The sequence below is a fragment of the Phyllostomus hastatus genome, unplaced genomic scaffold (genome assembly GCF_019186645.2).
Source record: "Phyllostomus hastatus isolate PE091 unplaced genomic scaffold, TTU_PhHast_1.1 phas_contig_16, whole genome shotgun sequence".
Lineage (NCBI taxonomy): Eukaryota > Metazoa > Chordata > Mammalia > Chiroptera > Phyllostomidae > Phyllostomus > Phyllostomus hastatus.
In genome coordinates, this window is record NW_025333643.1 from 15,754,271 (window position 1) to 15,766,950 (window position 12,680).

At 38.9% G+C, this 12,680-nt stretch overlaps 1 protein-coding gene across 3 annotated transcripts in view; it reads right to left on the reverse strand.

Annotated features, from left to right (window-relative positions):
- Positions 1 to 8,249, reverse strand: part of CFAP20DC (CFAP20 domain containing) — a 249,323-nt gene extending 241,074 nt beyond the window's left edge. For all 3 annotated transcript variants that reach the window (XM_045832298.1, XM_045832297.1, XM_045832299.1), the window contains exons 1-3: positions 7,893 to 8,249; positions 5,057 to 5,146; positions 1,087 to 1,180 (exon numbers count right to left, since the gene is read on the reverse strand). In XM_045832298.1, coding sequence (XP_045688254.1) covers positions 1,087 to 1,180; positions 5,057 to 5,146; positions 7,893 to 7,913 — 205 coding nt within the window. In that variant the 5' untranslated portion in view covers positions 7,914 to 8,249. The remainder of the gene's footprint in view (positions 1 to 1,086; positions 1,181 to 5,056; positions 5,147 to 7,892) is intronic.
- Between the last annotated feature and the right edge of the window lie 4,431 nt (positions 8,250 to 12,680).

Genomic DNA, 12,680 nt, shown 5'->3' on the forward strand with positions numbered 1-12,680 from the left:
TTTTAGAAATAAACACTGACAAACCATTTTAAAATTAATCACCACCCATCTATAACTTCTATGGCTTGGTTTATGTCTCAGACATCTAAAACATGCATGTAGTAGCTTGAAATGGTAGATAAAACACAGATTCTATAAACAGAAAATTGAATTAAAGTGAGAAAATCAGATACTAAGAACTGTCTTCATAGTGCCTGACACACAGTAGTATTCAATAAGTGTTCTTAATCAATGAAGGAAGGAATAAGTAAATGGCAAGTGTAAAAAATAACTGGCTACCTATATTTGCTAAATCACCTAAAATCTATAGTTAAATCATAGAAAAAATTTGATAAAAATCTAATTAATGATTTTAAAAAATAATTTTTCTTAAATCACATTAGTTTACACAAAGCCTAATTTGGTGGCAGATCCTCAAATTTTAATCCCAGTTCTGCCAATAACTGGGCTTCTGATCCTAAATTTAGGTGACCTCAGGGTTTCTTCTGCCTTAAAATGCTGACCCTAATTTCCAAAGTAAGTAAGAATTGAAATCCACTTTTGGAGCTTTTGTTAAAACAGATATTCATATTTATCCTTATTAGATATTAATATTTTTAAAGGTATATCAGTTTATATGTCACTTAATATTATATTTTACATAGTTTTTTCTGACAAATTAATTCCCTAATAAATTTCCTGAGTTTATTTCACAACTTAGCCTTAACTACTTGATTTCTTGACAAGGAACCAACCTCAGTGTGCTCATCTATAGAAGAGCTATTGTGAGGATAAAGAGTTAAATGTGAAATGCTTAGAAAGTCACAGGCATATAGTAAGTGCTCAATAAATCCATTACTATTATAATTAATGACTATTAAATAAACCTCTAAATCTTCTTAAAAATACTGCTAGATTTCTAGTAAACAGTGAAGCAGACTATATTTTTTAAAGCAAGACATACTGTTACTTTCTAAACTAAAAAAAATTCCTATCATGTCATGTCAACAGGTGCCAGTGAAAGTCAAAGTAATGCCTCTGTATGAGACTTAAAAATATAATGTTAAGCATCAAATGTTAACTTCCAATATTAAAAATCTTACTTACGGATCTGCTTATTCTCCTTTGGTAACTGAATTTTGTTTGTTTGGCTGCTGCCTTCCAGGACAAACACAAAACTTTTAACTTCTTTATCAAATTCCTACAGAACAAAAATGAAAACAATGGTAACTGAAGTGTATTTTATTTGGCTTCTATTATAAAATTGGAGCTGCAAACTAATAGGAAACAAGTTCCAGATTCAAATGCCTTAAAAGTAGACTTAGGCCTTGATACTCTTACCCTGACACTTGCTGGGAACTGGCATATAGAAGCCACACTAAGCCACTTGGCAAATCTCATATCAAGGCACTCTACCTCCAAATAACAAAAAAAATTCTCCAAGTTTAGGGATTCTCAAGTTACTAATTATGAGCTTCCAGAGTTGACTTACCCTTCCTCTCCTTTAATTTGTGTATGTCTGTCTAACAGCACAGGCTGAACATCATGGCCTGTTACAGTATAATAAATCATCTAACCTATGTTGTATCCAGTCTGAAAGTTCCTTAATTTCTGGTGATGGCTGGGAACAAAGTTTATCACTGTCTATTTCTTTACTAGTGCTGTAACTTGAAATTCTATATTATTTACTTAGAGCCAGTACAAATTAAAGTGTTACAATTAAGGTGACGTAAAAAACTAAGGTCACAGGAACAAACAAAACAAAAGAAACCAAGATAAAACTTCAGAGTTTCTTAACATCAGAGTCTAATTTCCATGAGTTAAAGTAGTAATATAAATGGTTATTTTTTTATGGACCAAATTCCTAATCTTTGAGTATAAAAACTCCCTTTTCACATTAAAATATTTTACAGATCCTCCCACTCTCTTATTTTGTATATGTTAAGAAATGCACCCCGGCTGGCGTAGCTCAGTGGATTGAGCGCGGGCTGTGAACCGAAGTGTCACAGGTTCGATTCCCAGTCAGGGTACATGCCTGGGTTGCAGGCCATGACCCCCCAGCAACCACACACTGATGTTTCTCTCTCTCTCTCTCTCTTTATCTCCCTCCCTTCCCTCTCTAAAAATAAATAAATAAAATCTTTAAAAAAAGAGAGAAAAAATGCATTGAAAGTAATGGCTGCTAAGAATTAAGTAACACTTTAATAAATTTACTATACCCATCACAATACCATCTCTTATGTATTTGAAATGAATACACACACACAAAGTGTATTATTTATTCCATCTACATGCAAGTTGGGCATATACTCAAAACCAATGAACAGTTTACCAAGATCTTCAACCAGTCCATAAGCCCTTGCATAGTCTGGTCCCTGCCCAGTTTTTCTTTTTCTTTCTTTTTTTTTAATGTATTTTATTGATTATGCTATTAGAATTGTCCCATTTTTCTCCTGTTTATTTCCCCCCACCCTGCACTCCCCCACCCACATTTCCCCCCTCAGTTCATGTCCATGGATCATACGCATAAGTTCTTTGGCTTCTACATTTCCTATACTATTATTAACCTCCTCCTATTTTGTACCTACCATTTATGCTTTTTATTCCCTGTACCTTTTCCCCATTCTCCCCCTCCCCCTCTCCACCAATAACCCTCCATGTGTTCTCCATTTCTCTGGTTCTGCCCCTGTTCTAGTTGTTTGCATAGTTTCTGTTTTTGTTTTTTTTAGGTGCAGTCGTTGATAGTTGTGAGTTTGTTGTCATTTCACTGTTCCTGGTTTTGATCTTTTTTTTCTTAGATAAGTCCCTTTAACATTTCATATAATAATGTCTTGGTGATGATGAACTCCCTTAATCTGACCTTATTTGAGAAGCATTTTATCTGCCCTTCCATTCTAAATGATAGCTTTGCTTGATAGCGTATTCTTGGATGTAGGCCTTTGCCTTTCATGACTTCAAATAACTTCTTGCCAGCCCCTTCTACAGTCTGATGTGAACTTCTTTGTAGGTAACTGTCTCCTTTTCTCTTGCTGCTTTTAGGACTCTCTCCTCATCTTTCATCTTGGCTAATGTAATTATGATGTACCTTTGTGTGTGCTTCCTTGGGTGCAACTTCTTTGGTACTGTCTGGGCTTCCTGGACTTTCTGGAAGTCTATTTTCTTTGCCAGATTGGAGAAGTTCTCCTTCATTATGTTTTCAAATAAGTTTTTGATTTCTGTTCTTCCTCTTCTCCTTCTGGCACCCCTATAATTCGGATGTTGGAATGTTTAAAGATGTCCTGGAGGTTCCTAGGCCTCTCCTCATTTTTTTGATTCCTGTTTCTTCATTCTGTTCTGGTTGAATGTTTCTTTCTTCCTTGTGGTCCAAACTGTTGATTTGAGTCCCGGTTTCACTTTCATTTCACTTTGTATAGCCTTCACTTTTCCTCCATTTTGCGACCATACTGAACCATTTCTGTGAGCATCCAGATTACCAGTGTTTTGAACTCTGCATCTGATACGCTGGCCATCTCTTCATTGCTTCATTCTATTTTTGGATCTTTGATCTGTTCATTAGGGACCCTGCCCAGTTTTTCAAACCCCATCTCTTACCTTGCACTCTCTCCTTTGCATCCTAGCCTTAAAAATTCTAAGCTCTCTGCTGACACAAGGACTTTGTACACCCTTTTTCCTTTCCCTGAAATGCTTTACTCTCCACCAGCCCTGCACAGTGTCTAGTTAGCTCTTAAGAGATCAAATGTCATTCCCTTGGAAAGTGTTTCCTAATTTCCTTGCTGATGCTATGCCCCTCATAGCATCATCTATTTCTCATTCATAGTAAAAGCTGTATAACTGTGAGCAAGTTGCTTACCCTCTCCATGCCTTAGTTTTATGGTCTATAAAAGGGGCATAAAGGTACCTACCTTTGTACAGATTACCAGGCTGTTGTACAGATTATATAGCATATGTAACATTCTTGATGCTGTGCTTGGCAAGCAGAAACCATTCAATTAGTAGTAGTTTTAGTTATGCATAGAACAGAGTCCCTAAAAAGGCATTTTTCTCTTGAGTATTCAGCAGAGAATAGAAAGAGAAGATAGGGATGGACATAGGTTTTTAGATCTGGTAGCAGAAAACTGAGGTGGTTTCTGCCTGATGGCATTGGTTTTCCCCATGAAATGCGGGGTGAGGTCTTCTGGTGAATGAGTGAAGAATACCTGTCTGGGTATGGATTGGGGATGAGGGTAGGGAGTTGGTGGTTGAAAATCTGAAGATAATTGAGAAAGAATTATTTTAGAGACCTTTCTGGGCTGTTTGGGTTGAATTTATAGCATCATCAATCTGAAAGGCTGTAGACATTTTCTCCAAAGGTACTGAGAAGCCCAGGTACAGATAGATGACTCAGGATTCAGAAAGGGTTGGTGTTTGTGAGGCAGGGATGATGAAAGGACAAGGAGCAAGGGCATTCAAGGTCTTGACCAGTCAGTGACTAAAATCGCTGACTCTGGATCCTGGGTTGGAGAGAAAAAGACGTGAGGACAGAGAAAATACATAAATAAAACCAAACGCAGGAAAAAGTAAAATGGCCAATGGCCTAAGCATCTGAATTATAGGTTGAAGAACAAATGTAGTGAGAGTAACTGGGCAAACAACTCAAGAATTGAAGATTGGGATCAAAGAGGGATGTCTTGATGTCTCACTTAGTAATTTCAGAGGCCCTGCAGTTTGTGGTGATAAGGTACAGGGTGTGATAGTGGGAATGGGTGCTAAAGTGACAGTGGGAATGAGTGGAAGAAGTCATTAGAAATGAAGAAATAAAGAAACTAAGAAGCTAAGGGTTTGGAGAGATTTTCCTCACAGATACTGAGATCACCTAAAACAAAAGCAGGACTTGGTGTACAGAGAAGGGCTGTGAGCTGGGTGCCTAAGTCTTAAACAATCGAGGAGTGCTGTCTGGGAGAACTGCAGCCAACAATGTCATGAAAGGATTCTTGAGTGAATGAACAGGAAAAACAGTGTGAAAACTGATCAAACCTTTTGTTATAACCATCACTCATTTCTTCCTAGGTTTTAGGTGGCTCTAATTCCTCACACTTACTTTCCAAATCACAGATGGACTGCCAAGAATCTTCCATTTTGCTCCAGGATTTTTCCCCTGAGCACTAAAGATTTCAACAAATGCACCCCCCTGGAAAACAAAAATGAAATATTTAAATTAAAGTGGAAGACAGTGTTAAGGAGAAGATACAACCCACCACATAGTCTACAACCACTGTTCAGGCTTCTGTCAGGTAAGTAAATCTGGGAGAAAACACAATCCCTGTTATTATTTCTACTTTATACCTTGATTGTAACTAGCCATAGCAGATCTGATTTGATTCACCCTGGATTAATGGTTTAAGTAATTTCTTTTAAAGCATGATAAACATTAATAAATTGTGCCATACAAACCTATACTCTCTTATTGTGAAGGTCATTTATTTGACATGTATAGATCATGCTTACAAAACATCCTGTTCATCCCAGACTAATAAATTATGATAATAATCTTTGTTTCAAGATTTTTAGTCATACTGGCCTGAGTTCCAATATCAGCTTTGCCATTTATTAACTACCTGACCTAGAAGTTACTTAACCTCTTGATTCTTCACTTGTAAAATAGTAAACATAAACCATCAAGCACAATACCTTACACATAGCAAAAGCTCAATAGTACCAGCAATAATTATTCAATAAAAGGCAAATTAATACTGTATTTTGCCATGTATAATGCACTCCCATGTTTTCAGCTGAAACTTCCAGGTAAAAAAAGTTTGTTTTAATTTAATTTAATTATTTGTTTATATTTAGATTTTTTTGTATAATAAAGGAATTTTAGCATTTATTTTTTAACATATTATGGTACAAGAACTTTTATGTAACAAATAATTACAAAACACAGGAACAGATACAAGGTATTTCAGATACTACCCATGTATAATGTACATCCTTATTTTTCCCTCAAAAATTTGGGCAGAAAAGTGCACATTACACACAGCAAAATATGGTAGTTTAGTCTGGTCAACAAAAAAGTTTGGGAGTAAATGAAGGAAAGAATGACTCTTATTTTGAGCTTTCCTAAGAATTTTTTTTAGACAGGAAGGAGCCAGAATAGGTTTATAGTTGTTCATATGGAAATAAAGTAATTATTAAACAATGATACAAGAATAAACTCTGTGTTTCACATACTGACAAATGTAAACCTACTTTTGCAACACCCTGTATATTTAATATATTTTAATTTGAAAATCTATAAAATCTATATAAGAAAAATAGAGAATCTTATTTATAGATATGCTACCTGGTCTCTACTATAAACCTGAGAAGATCATGGAGAGAAATGCTTATGCAAAAACACTGAACACATTACTAAATTTCTATCACCTTTCATGGTAAAGGAGAGAAATTAAACAAGATGATTATCTTTCAGGAAGAATTTATTGCAAGAATTTGAAAATCTGAAATAAAGATTAAATATGGTTTCCTTTTATGGCCTGTTTGAGTTATAAGCAGCACATGAGCAAATCTGTCTGATTTTTGTAAAGAATGTCCAGCTTTTAATTTTTCTCAATAACATAAAGCTATTTTTGCTTCTGAGTTTTAAGAAATAATCACTTAAGACATTTAATTTCTTCTTCCTTAGGCACTATATATGCAAATTGTGTGTGGAAAGAATCACTATAGTTCCTGGGTTCAGGTCATATTTCACTATGAATTTTAAATTTAAGGCAGTTTTTATTTTGTTGCTTTTTTAAAAGAAAAATCCTTATGCCTGGTGAGATAGAAAACTGCCACTCCTCCTGTTTTCTAAGTTTCCCACAGTAGGAGTATGCTTTTCTATACAACAATATATTTTACCTACATGAAGTGAGAAAAACTCTCTAAAATCGTTCTAACAATTGGAATGGAAGAAAGAGAACTGCAAAATACCATCAGGACACTCATGAGAAGGCAGGTAGTGTTTGATGAAAAGGGAGAAGGGACAAAGTGTTGTAGACCAGTGAAGGACTGTTCTGGCATAGGGACAAAGTTGTTCATTCTAACAGTAGGGCTAGGATGAAAAACATTGTAAACTGAGAGTGTAACCTCAGGCAGAGGTAGGGAGGGGAGGGCAGGAGGCTAGGACAAAGGAAAAGCAGGAAGGGGATGCCAGTGAAGTGAGGAAAGCAGGTCAGGCATTGAGACACTCTAGGATACTCAGAAAGGTGACTAAGGAAGACCCAGAATCAGTTTCTTCCCTTATCTTTGGACTACCTAAATTAGCATGAACTGGAGACTAATAGCTTCAAAGGTAAATTAACTAGCCCCACCTACAGAGACTTTGATTTACTAGATCTGGGATGAGAGTCAAGAAATCTGCATTTTGACAGGTATCCTAAGTGATCCTAATATACCCCAGTGTTTTGAGAATCATTGACCCCCAAGTTTGGAGAAAATAGCATATAGCTCAAGTGCGTGTTTCTTTTCTAGGTTTAACCCATTCAATGCGCTCACTCATTCACTCTTTTCTAAATAGCTTCTGATACACCGGTGTGCATCAATAGTGAGTACCCAAGGCGCGTGTTAAAACTCAAGCCCTGTCTTCGAGATTCTGATTTAGGAGTCTGGTTGGGGTTTAAGATCTGCATTTTAATGAGAATTTCAGGCACTCCATATACCTTGAGAAGCACTGAGCCGGAGACTGAACAAAGTTAAATCACAAGCCCAGACGTTAGTTGCTCTTTTGTTGTTGTTTTTTTTTCATTTTTGAATGAAAAACACTCATCCATTAAGTTCTTAAGCCGAAAAAAGATAATATGGGAGGTTGGGGGAAGTTTTGCCCTCACCCCGAGCAGCAGCTACCTCACCCAAGCCGAGAAAGCTATACAGACAGGTTGGAGACCGTTTTGGGTTACCTGGTACTCATTTTTGAACATTCCCGCAGGGGGGCCAGGGCTTGGGGGGCACGGAGTTCTGGGCTTCCCTCGAGTAACGTGACCCAGACGGCTGGAAAACGGCGGGCGGGAACCCCACAGCCCCCAACCGCTTCGTGGTTGGCCCTGACTCGCTCAGGCTCTTCTCAGCCTCGGGTCAGCTCCACCTCGGGCCCCCGACACGCACCATCGCTGTCGCCGCCGCCGGAGTGCCCGGGTGAACGAGGGCGCAGCTGCCAGGGCGGACCCTGGAGAGGGATTGTGTGCGTAACCTACGTGACGGGGCGCCCAGCCACGGAGCTACTGACAGCCGCTCGTTCGCCCGGGAAAAAAAGGCGCGCTGCTACTGGCGCTCTGCCCGGCCGCTGATCCTGTTCTGAGTACGGGAGTGGAGGGGGGTGGGCTATGCGCGCCTACACTCGGGCCGCGCCCATTGGTTTTCACGGGGCGTCCGCGCTTTGCGCTGTTTGGGTTTCTGGCCAGCAGGCGTAGGAAGCTACGCAGTGACGTGAGCGTTACCCAGGCAACTGAGGGAGTCCCAGAGAGAGGGTGGACCGCGCAGTCTGTCAGGTGCGCTAACTTTAGGTCGTGGCTGGTGTCTGCAGAAAAAGTTCAAACTTAGCCTGGTTTAAGAGCTGCCACGGTTGCTGGATTCTTCTCTAAACCTGGCATATCCGCTTGGTCTGTCTTGGTTGTAAACACCCATCACTGGTAGGTTACTGAAGGGAAGTGATAGAATCATGAAATCCTTATGTGGCCTTTGGTTTGAAGTTTCCCAAACTTGGATTTGTTGAGGCAATAATAGGATTTGCCAGCCCCTTCCATTGTTTTAGAAGGCCCAGGTAAGTGGGAGTATTTATTCAAGATCAGTGCACATGTTAAAAAGCCAAGGTTTGTCCCCCCCCCCCCCCAAAAATAATTACATTATGAGCCAGGCTTTGTAAGTTTAACTCTTCAGTTACTTTATGTAGTTCCATGTCAGAACTACTTTTACAAGGTAGATATTATTGTCCGTTTTTGGCTAAGGAACTGTGGCTCAGAGAGGTGAAATAGCTTGCTCAAGAAGCAATGGAGCTGGTTTGGAGATCCTTTCTGATGCTGTCCTCAAGGTTGAGCTAGGTCAGTGGCATAGGGTTATTAATCAGGTATTGAAACCCGGACAGCCAATGCCAGCGTTCGTGCTGCTCTGTCTCTACCAGAACAAATAAGCAGAGCCAAATCCCATCTTTATGGGCACTTTATTCAGATGGCCTGCCATCAGAGAAGATGGCAGGTTATGTACCCTAACAGACCCTCTTGCATTTCCTTTCAAGCCAGCCTTTTTATGAGGAAAAAGTATAGGTAAGGGGTTTGGAATCCAGGAAAGAGGTTAATAAGATAAAAGCTGAAGTCTGTCAATTTCCCTAACATCCTTTCATCCGAGGACTGGTGATTTTCTATCTGGGTTCTGTGTCTGGGGTGATTTCCTTATCTGGGTCCTGTGTCTGGGGTGATTTCCTTATCTGTGTCCCAGGCAGCCGAATGTCTCCCCCTGGAACACGATGGCTCAGATTCCAGTTTGGTGGTTGCAGTCCCCCTGGGGCACAAAGGTGGACTTGCTTGTGGTCTCCTGGAGTCAGGGTGTATGTATTTTCACTTCCCGAAACAATAGCTTTTTACTGCATTAACTACTAAGCTAGTTAACTATTACCTAAAACTAAAATTTCCCAACTCTTGGGTTCCCTTATCAGTACCACTTACGGAGTCCTTATAGGCCACATAGTTCACAGGTTCACAATCCTGTGAGGGAAGGGTTAGTTGAGAATATTGAGGAATATTCTCAATTGATTAGGGTTGATTAGGAATTTGCTTAAGGATGCAATGTCGACTTTTGGTTATGACTTACTCTGATACTCTAATTCACTCAAAAGTCTCAAATATTTGTTTTTCCTACAATATGCCAAGCACTGTGGGTCATGTACAGGGTATGAGAATTAATGCTACCTGGACTTGCTCTATAGCAAGACTAAGAATGTCAGATAAGGAACAAACTTACTCCAACACTTTCCCGAATACTAGATGTGTACAAGATAGAGGTGGGACTATCACATAGCTGTGAATTGCAGCATAATAACTAGAATCCAGACTTCCTGATTTTTTAGAGTGCAAAGCTAGTTAAACAAGTTTTGGCAAGGCTCTTTGCTGGGGGTTTTGTGAATTATGGTCAATAGAAGAGGTCTCTTCTTATAAGATGTTATCTAATGGATGTATATTTATGCATTCATTTATTTAAGAGATAATTCTGAGGAATGCAATATATTCTAGACACTATGCTAAGAGCTAGGTGAACAGGGAGCTAGGTGAACAGGGAGCCCCATCTTTTTGGAGCTTACATATTAGTGGGGTGAGACATATAGATAAGTGAACAAACAAGTAATCACAATTTGTGATGAATTCCATTAATTCAGTGACAGGAAATAACATTGGAAGGGTATATTAGTTTCCTCTTACTGTTGTACTACAGTAAATTTACTACAGTAAATTACTAAAAGGGGGGTTGCTTGAAACAACAGAAATACTCTCACAGTTTTAGAAACCGGAAGTCCAAAATGAAGGGTCAGCAGGGTGGCATTCCTTTTGGAGGTTCTAGAGGTGAATATGCTCTTTGCCTTTTCCAGCTTCTGGTGACTGTTGCTCTTTGACCTGTGGTTGCATCTTTCCAGTTTCTGCCTCCATGGCCATACTGCCTCTTTGTTTGTGTGTCCTCTCCTCTGTGTGTCTTTTCTAAGGTTAGTTGTGATGGTATTTTAGGATCCACTTGGATAATTTAAGGTAATCTCCTTATTGCAATATTCTTCACTTAGTCACATCCGCAAGGACACTTTTTTTTCCAAATGCAGAAACATTTACATGTTCTAGGGGGTAGATTTCTCTTTTTTGTGCAGGGGGAGGATGTGTGTGTGTTTTTTTTTTTTTTTTTTGCGTAACACAAAGGCTGACTTGCAGTATAATACAAAGCAGCATTTGATAAATTCTGTAAGAGAGGCAAACAATACAATGAGAGTACAGCAGGAATCTAGGAGACATCTTAAGGTTTTTAACAATCTCCTTGAGTCTCAGAAAAGGGTATTTTGACACCATTGCTGAAGAGAAACCTACAACTGTATCCTATGTTATTGTTTACCTTTTACCATTATCTGAATTTCACTTGTTTGCTTGTTTATTATCTGCCTTCAGCTATTAAAAGGTAAATTCTGTGAGGATAAGGACTTTTTCTGTGTTCACCTTTATATCTCATCCCCTAGTCTGTGACACATGGTAGGTATTTTATAAACACACATTTGTTGATTGAATTAAAGGCACCTTGTCCTTTCAACATCCAAAACAAAACTCCAAACCAGGTCCTTTTTCATTCTTCCTAGTCTTACTAATACCACAGTGTCTCCTCTTTCTCACTCCCAATGGTGGGCAGCTTCTAAAATGGCTTCCAGTTATCTCCATCGTCTGGTATGCCTGCGCTTTATGTGTGTTAATTTCCTCTTGTATGTGGAGTGGACCTAGGTACTCATTTCTAATGAATACAAAATGGCAAAAGGACTGGGATGTCATTTCTAAGGCTGATTTTCTTCTTGCTTGCCTTCTTTCACTCCCCTGCTCTGATTTCCCTGCCCTTCCCTGTCCTCACTCTGAAGGAAGTGAGTTCTAAGTAGCTCCCTGGAGAGGTTCTTCTAGCAAGGTGTTTCTGGCCAATATACAGTGAGAACTTAAGGCCTGTTAATAGCCACGTTAGTGGTCTTGGAAGTGAATCCTTTCCTACTCTAGCTTTGAAGTGTGTATATCCCTGGAAACACCTTGACTACAACTTTATGATTAGGCCTGAATCAGAGGCACTCAGCTAAACCATACCCTGATTCCTAACCCACAAAAATCATATTTATTGTAAAGTGCTAAGTTTTAAGGTAATTTTTTTACACAGCAATAGATAACTAATACATTTCCTAAACCCAATCTGTTACCCAAACAAGTTCATTTTATCTAAATATTTTTAAAATTGATCTACCTTTCCTCCAGTGTAGTTTATACAGGCACATCTTAGAGATATTGTGGGTTTGGTTCCAGATCACCACAATAAAGTGATACTCACTTGTGGAGGATCTTGCCTTCAATTTGTAAAAAATGCAGTATCTGTGAAGGGCAATAAAATAGGTATGCCTCTACCCTGGTTTACCTATGATTTCTCTTCCCTGCACTAATTTAAGAGCCTCCTAATTCACACACCACCCTGGCTCTCTTTCAAGTCCATGTCCACACTGTAGTCAAAGTCAGCTTTACAGAACACAAGTCCAAGCATATTAGTCCCTTGCTTCTAACCCTTTCATGACTAGAAAATCTGTCATTCTCTTTAGTTTCATTGTACATTCTTTGGCTACCTTCATGTTAGTCACGTTGAATTTTCTGTTAGTTTGCTCTCACTGTAGAGCCTTTGTGCTGTTGTCCCGCATGGGGTACTTTTGCTTTCTTTCCTTGGTTAAGGCTTATTTGTCCTATAAAGTTTAGATCAAGGGTCTCTTCTCAGAGATGCATTCTCTGATCTCCCTGGCTTGATCAGATCTCCCTATTTTTAGGTTTTCATAGCACCCTAATACTTAGAATTTTTGAAATAAGAACTGAAATTGTATATGTGTTTGTAATATTGGCCATCTGTTTTAGACTGTAGATTTCAAGACAGCAGGGATCATGTCTGGTTTGTTTACCCTTGAATCCCTAATACTTGGTATCTAGTTCACCCTA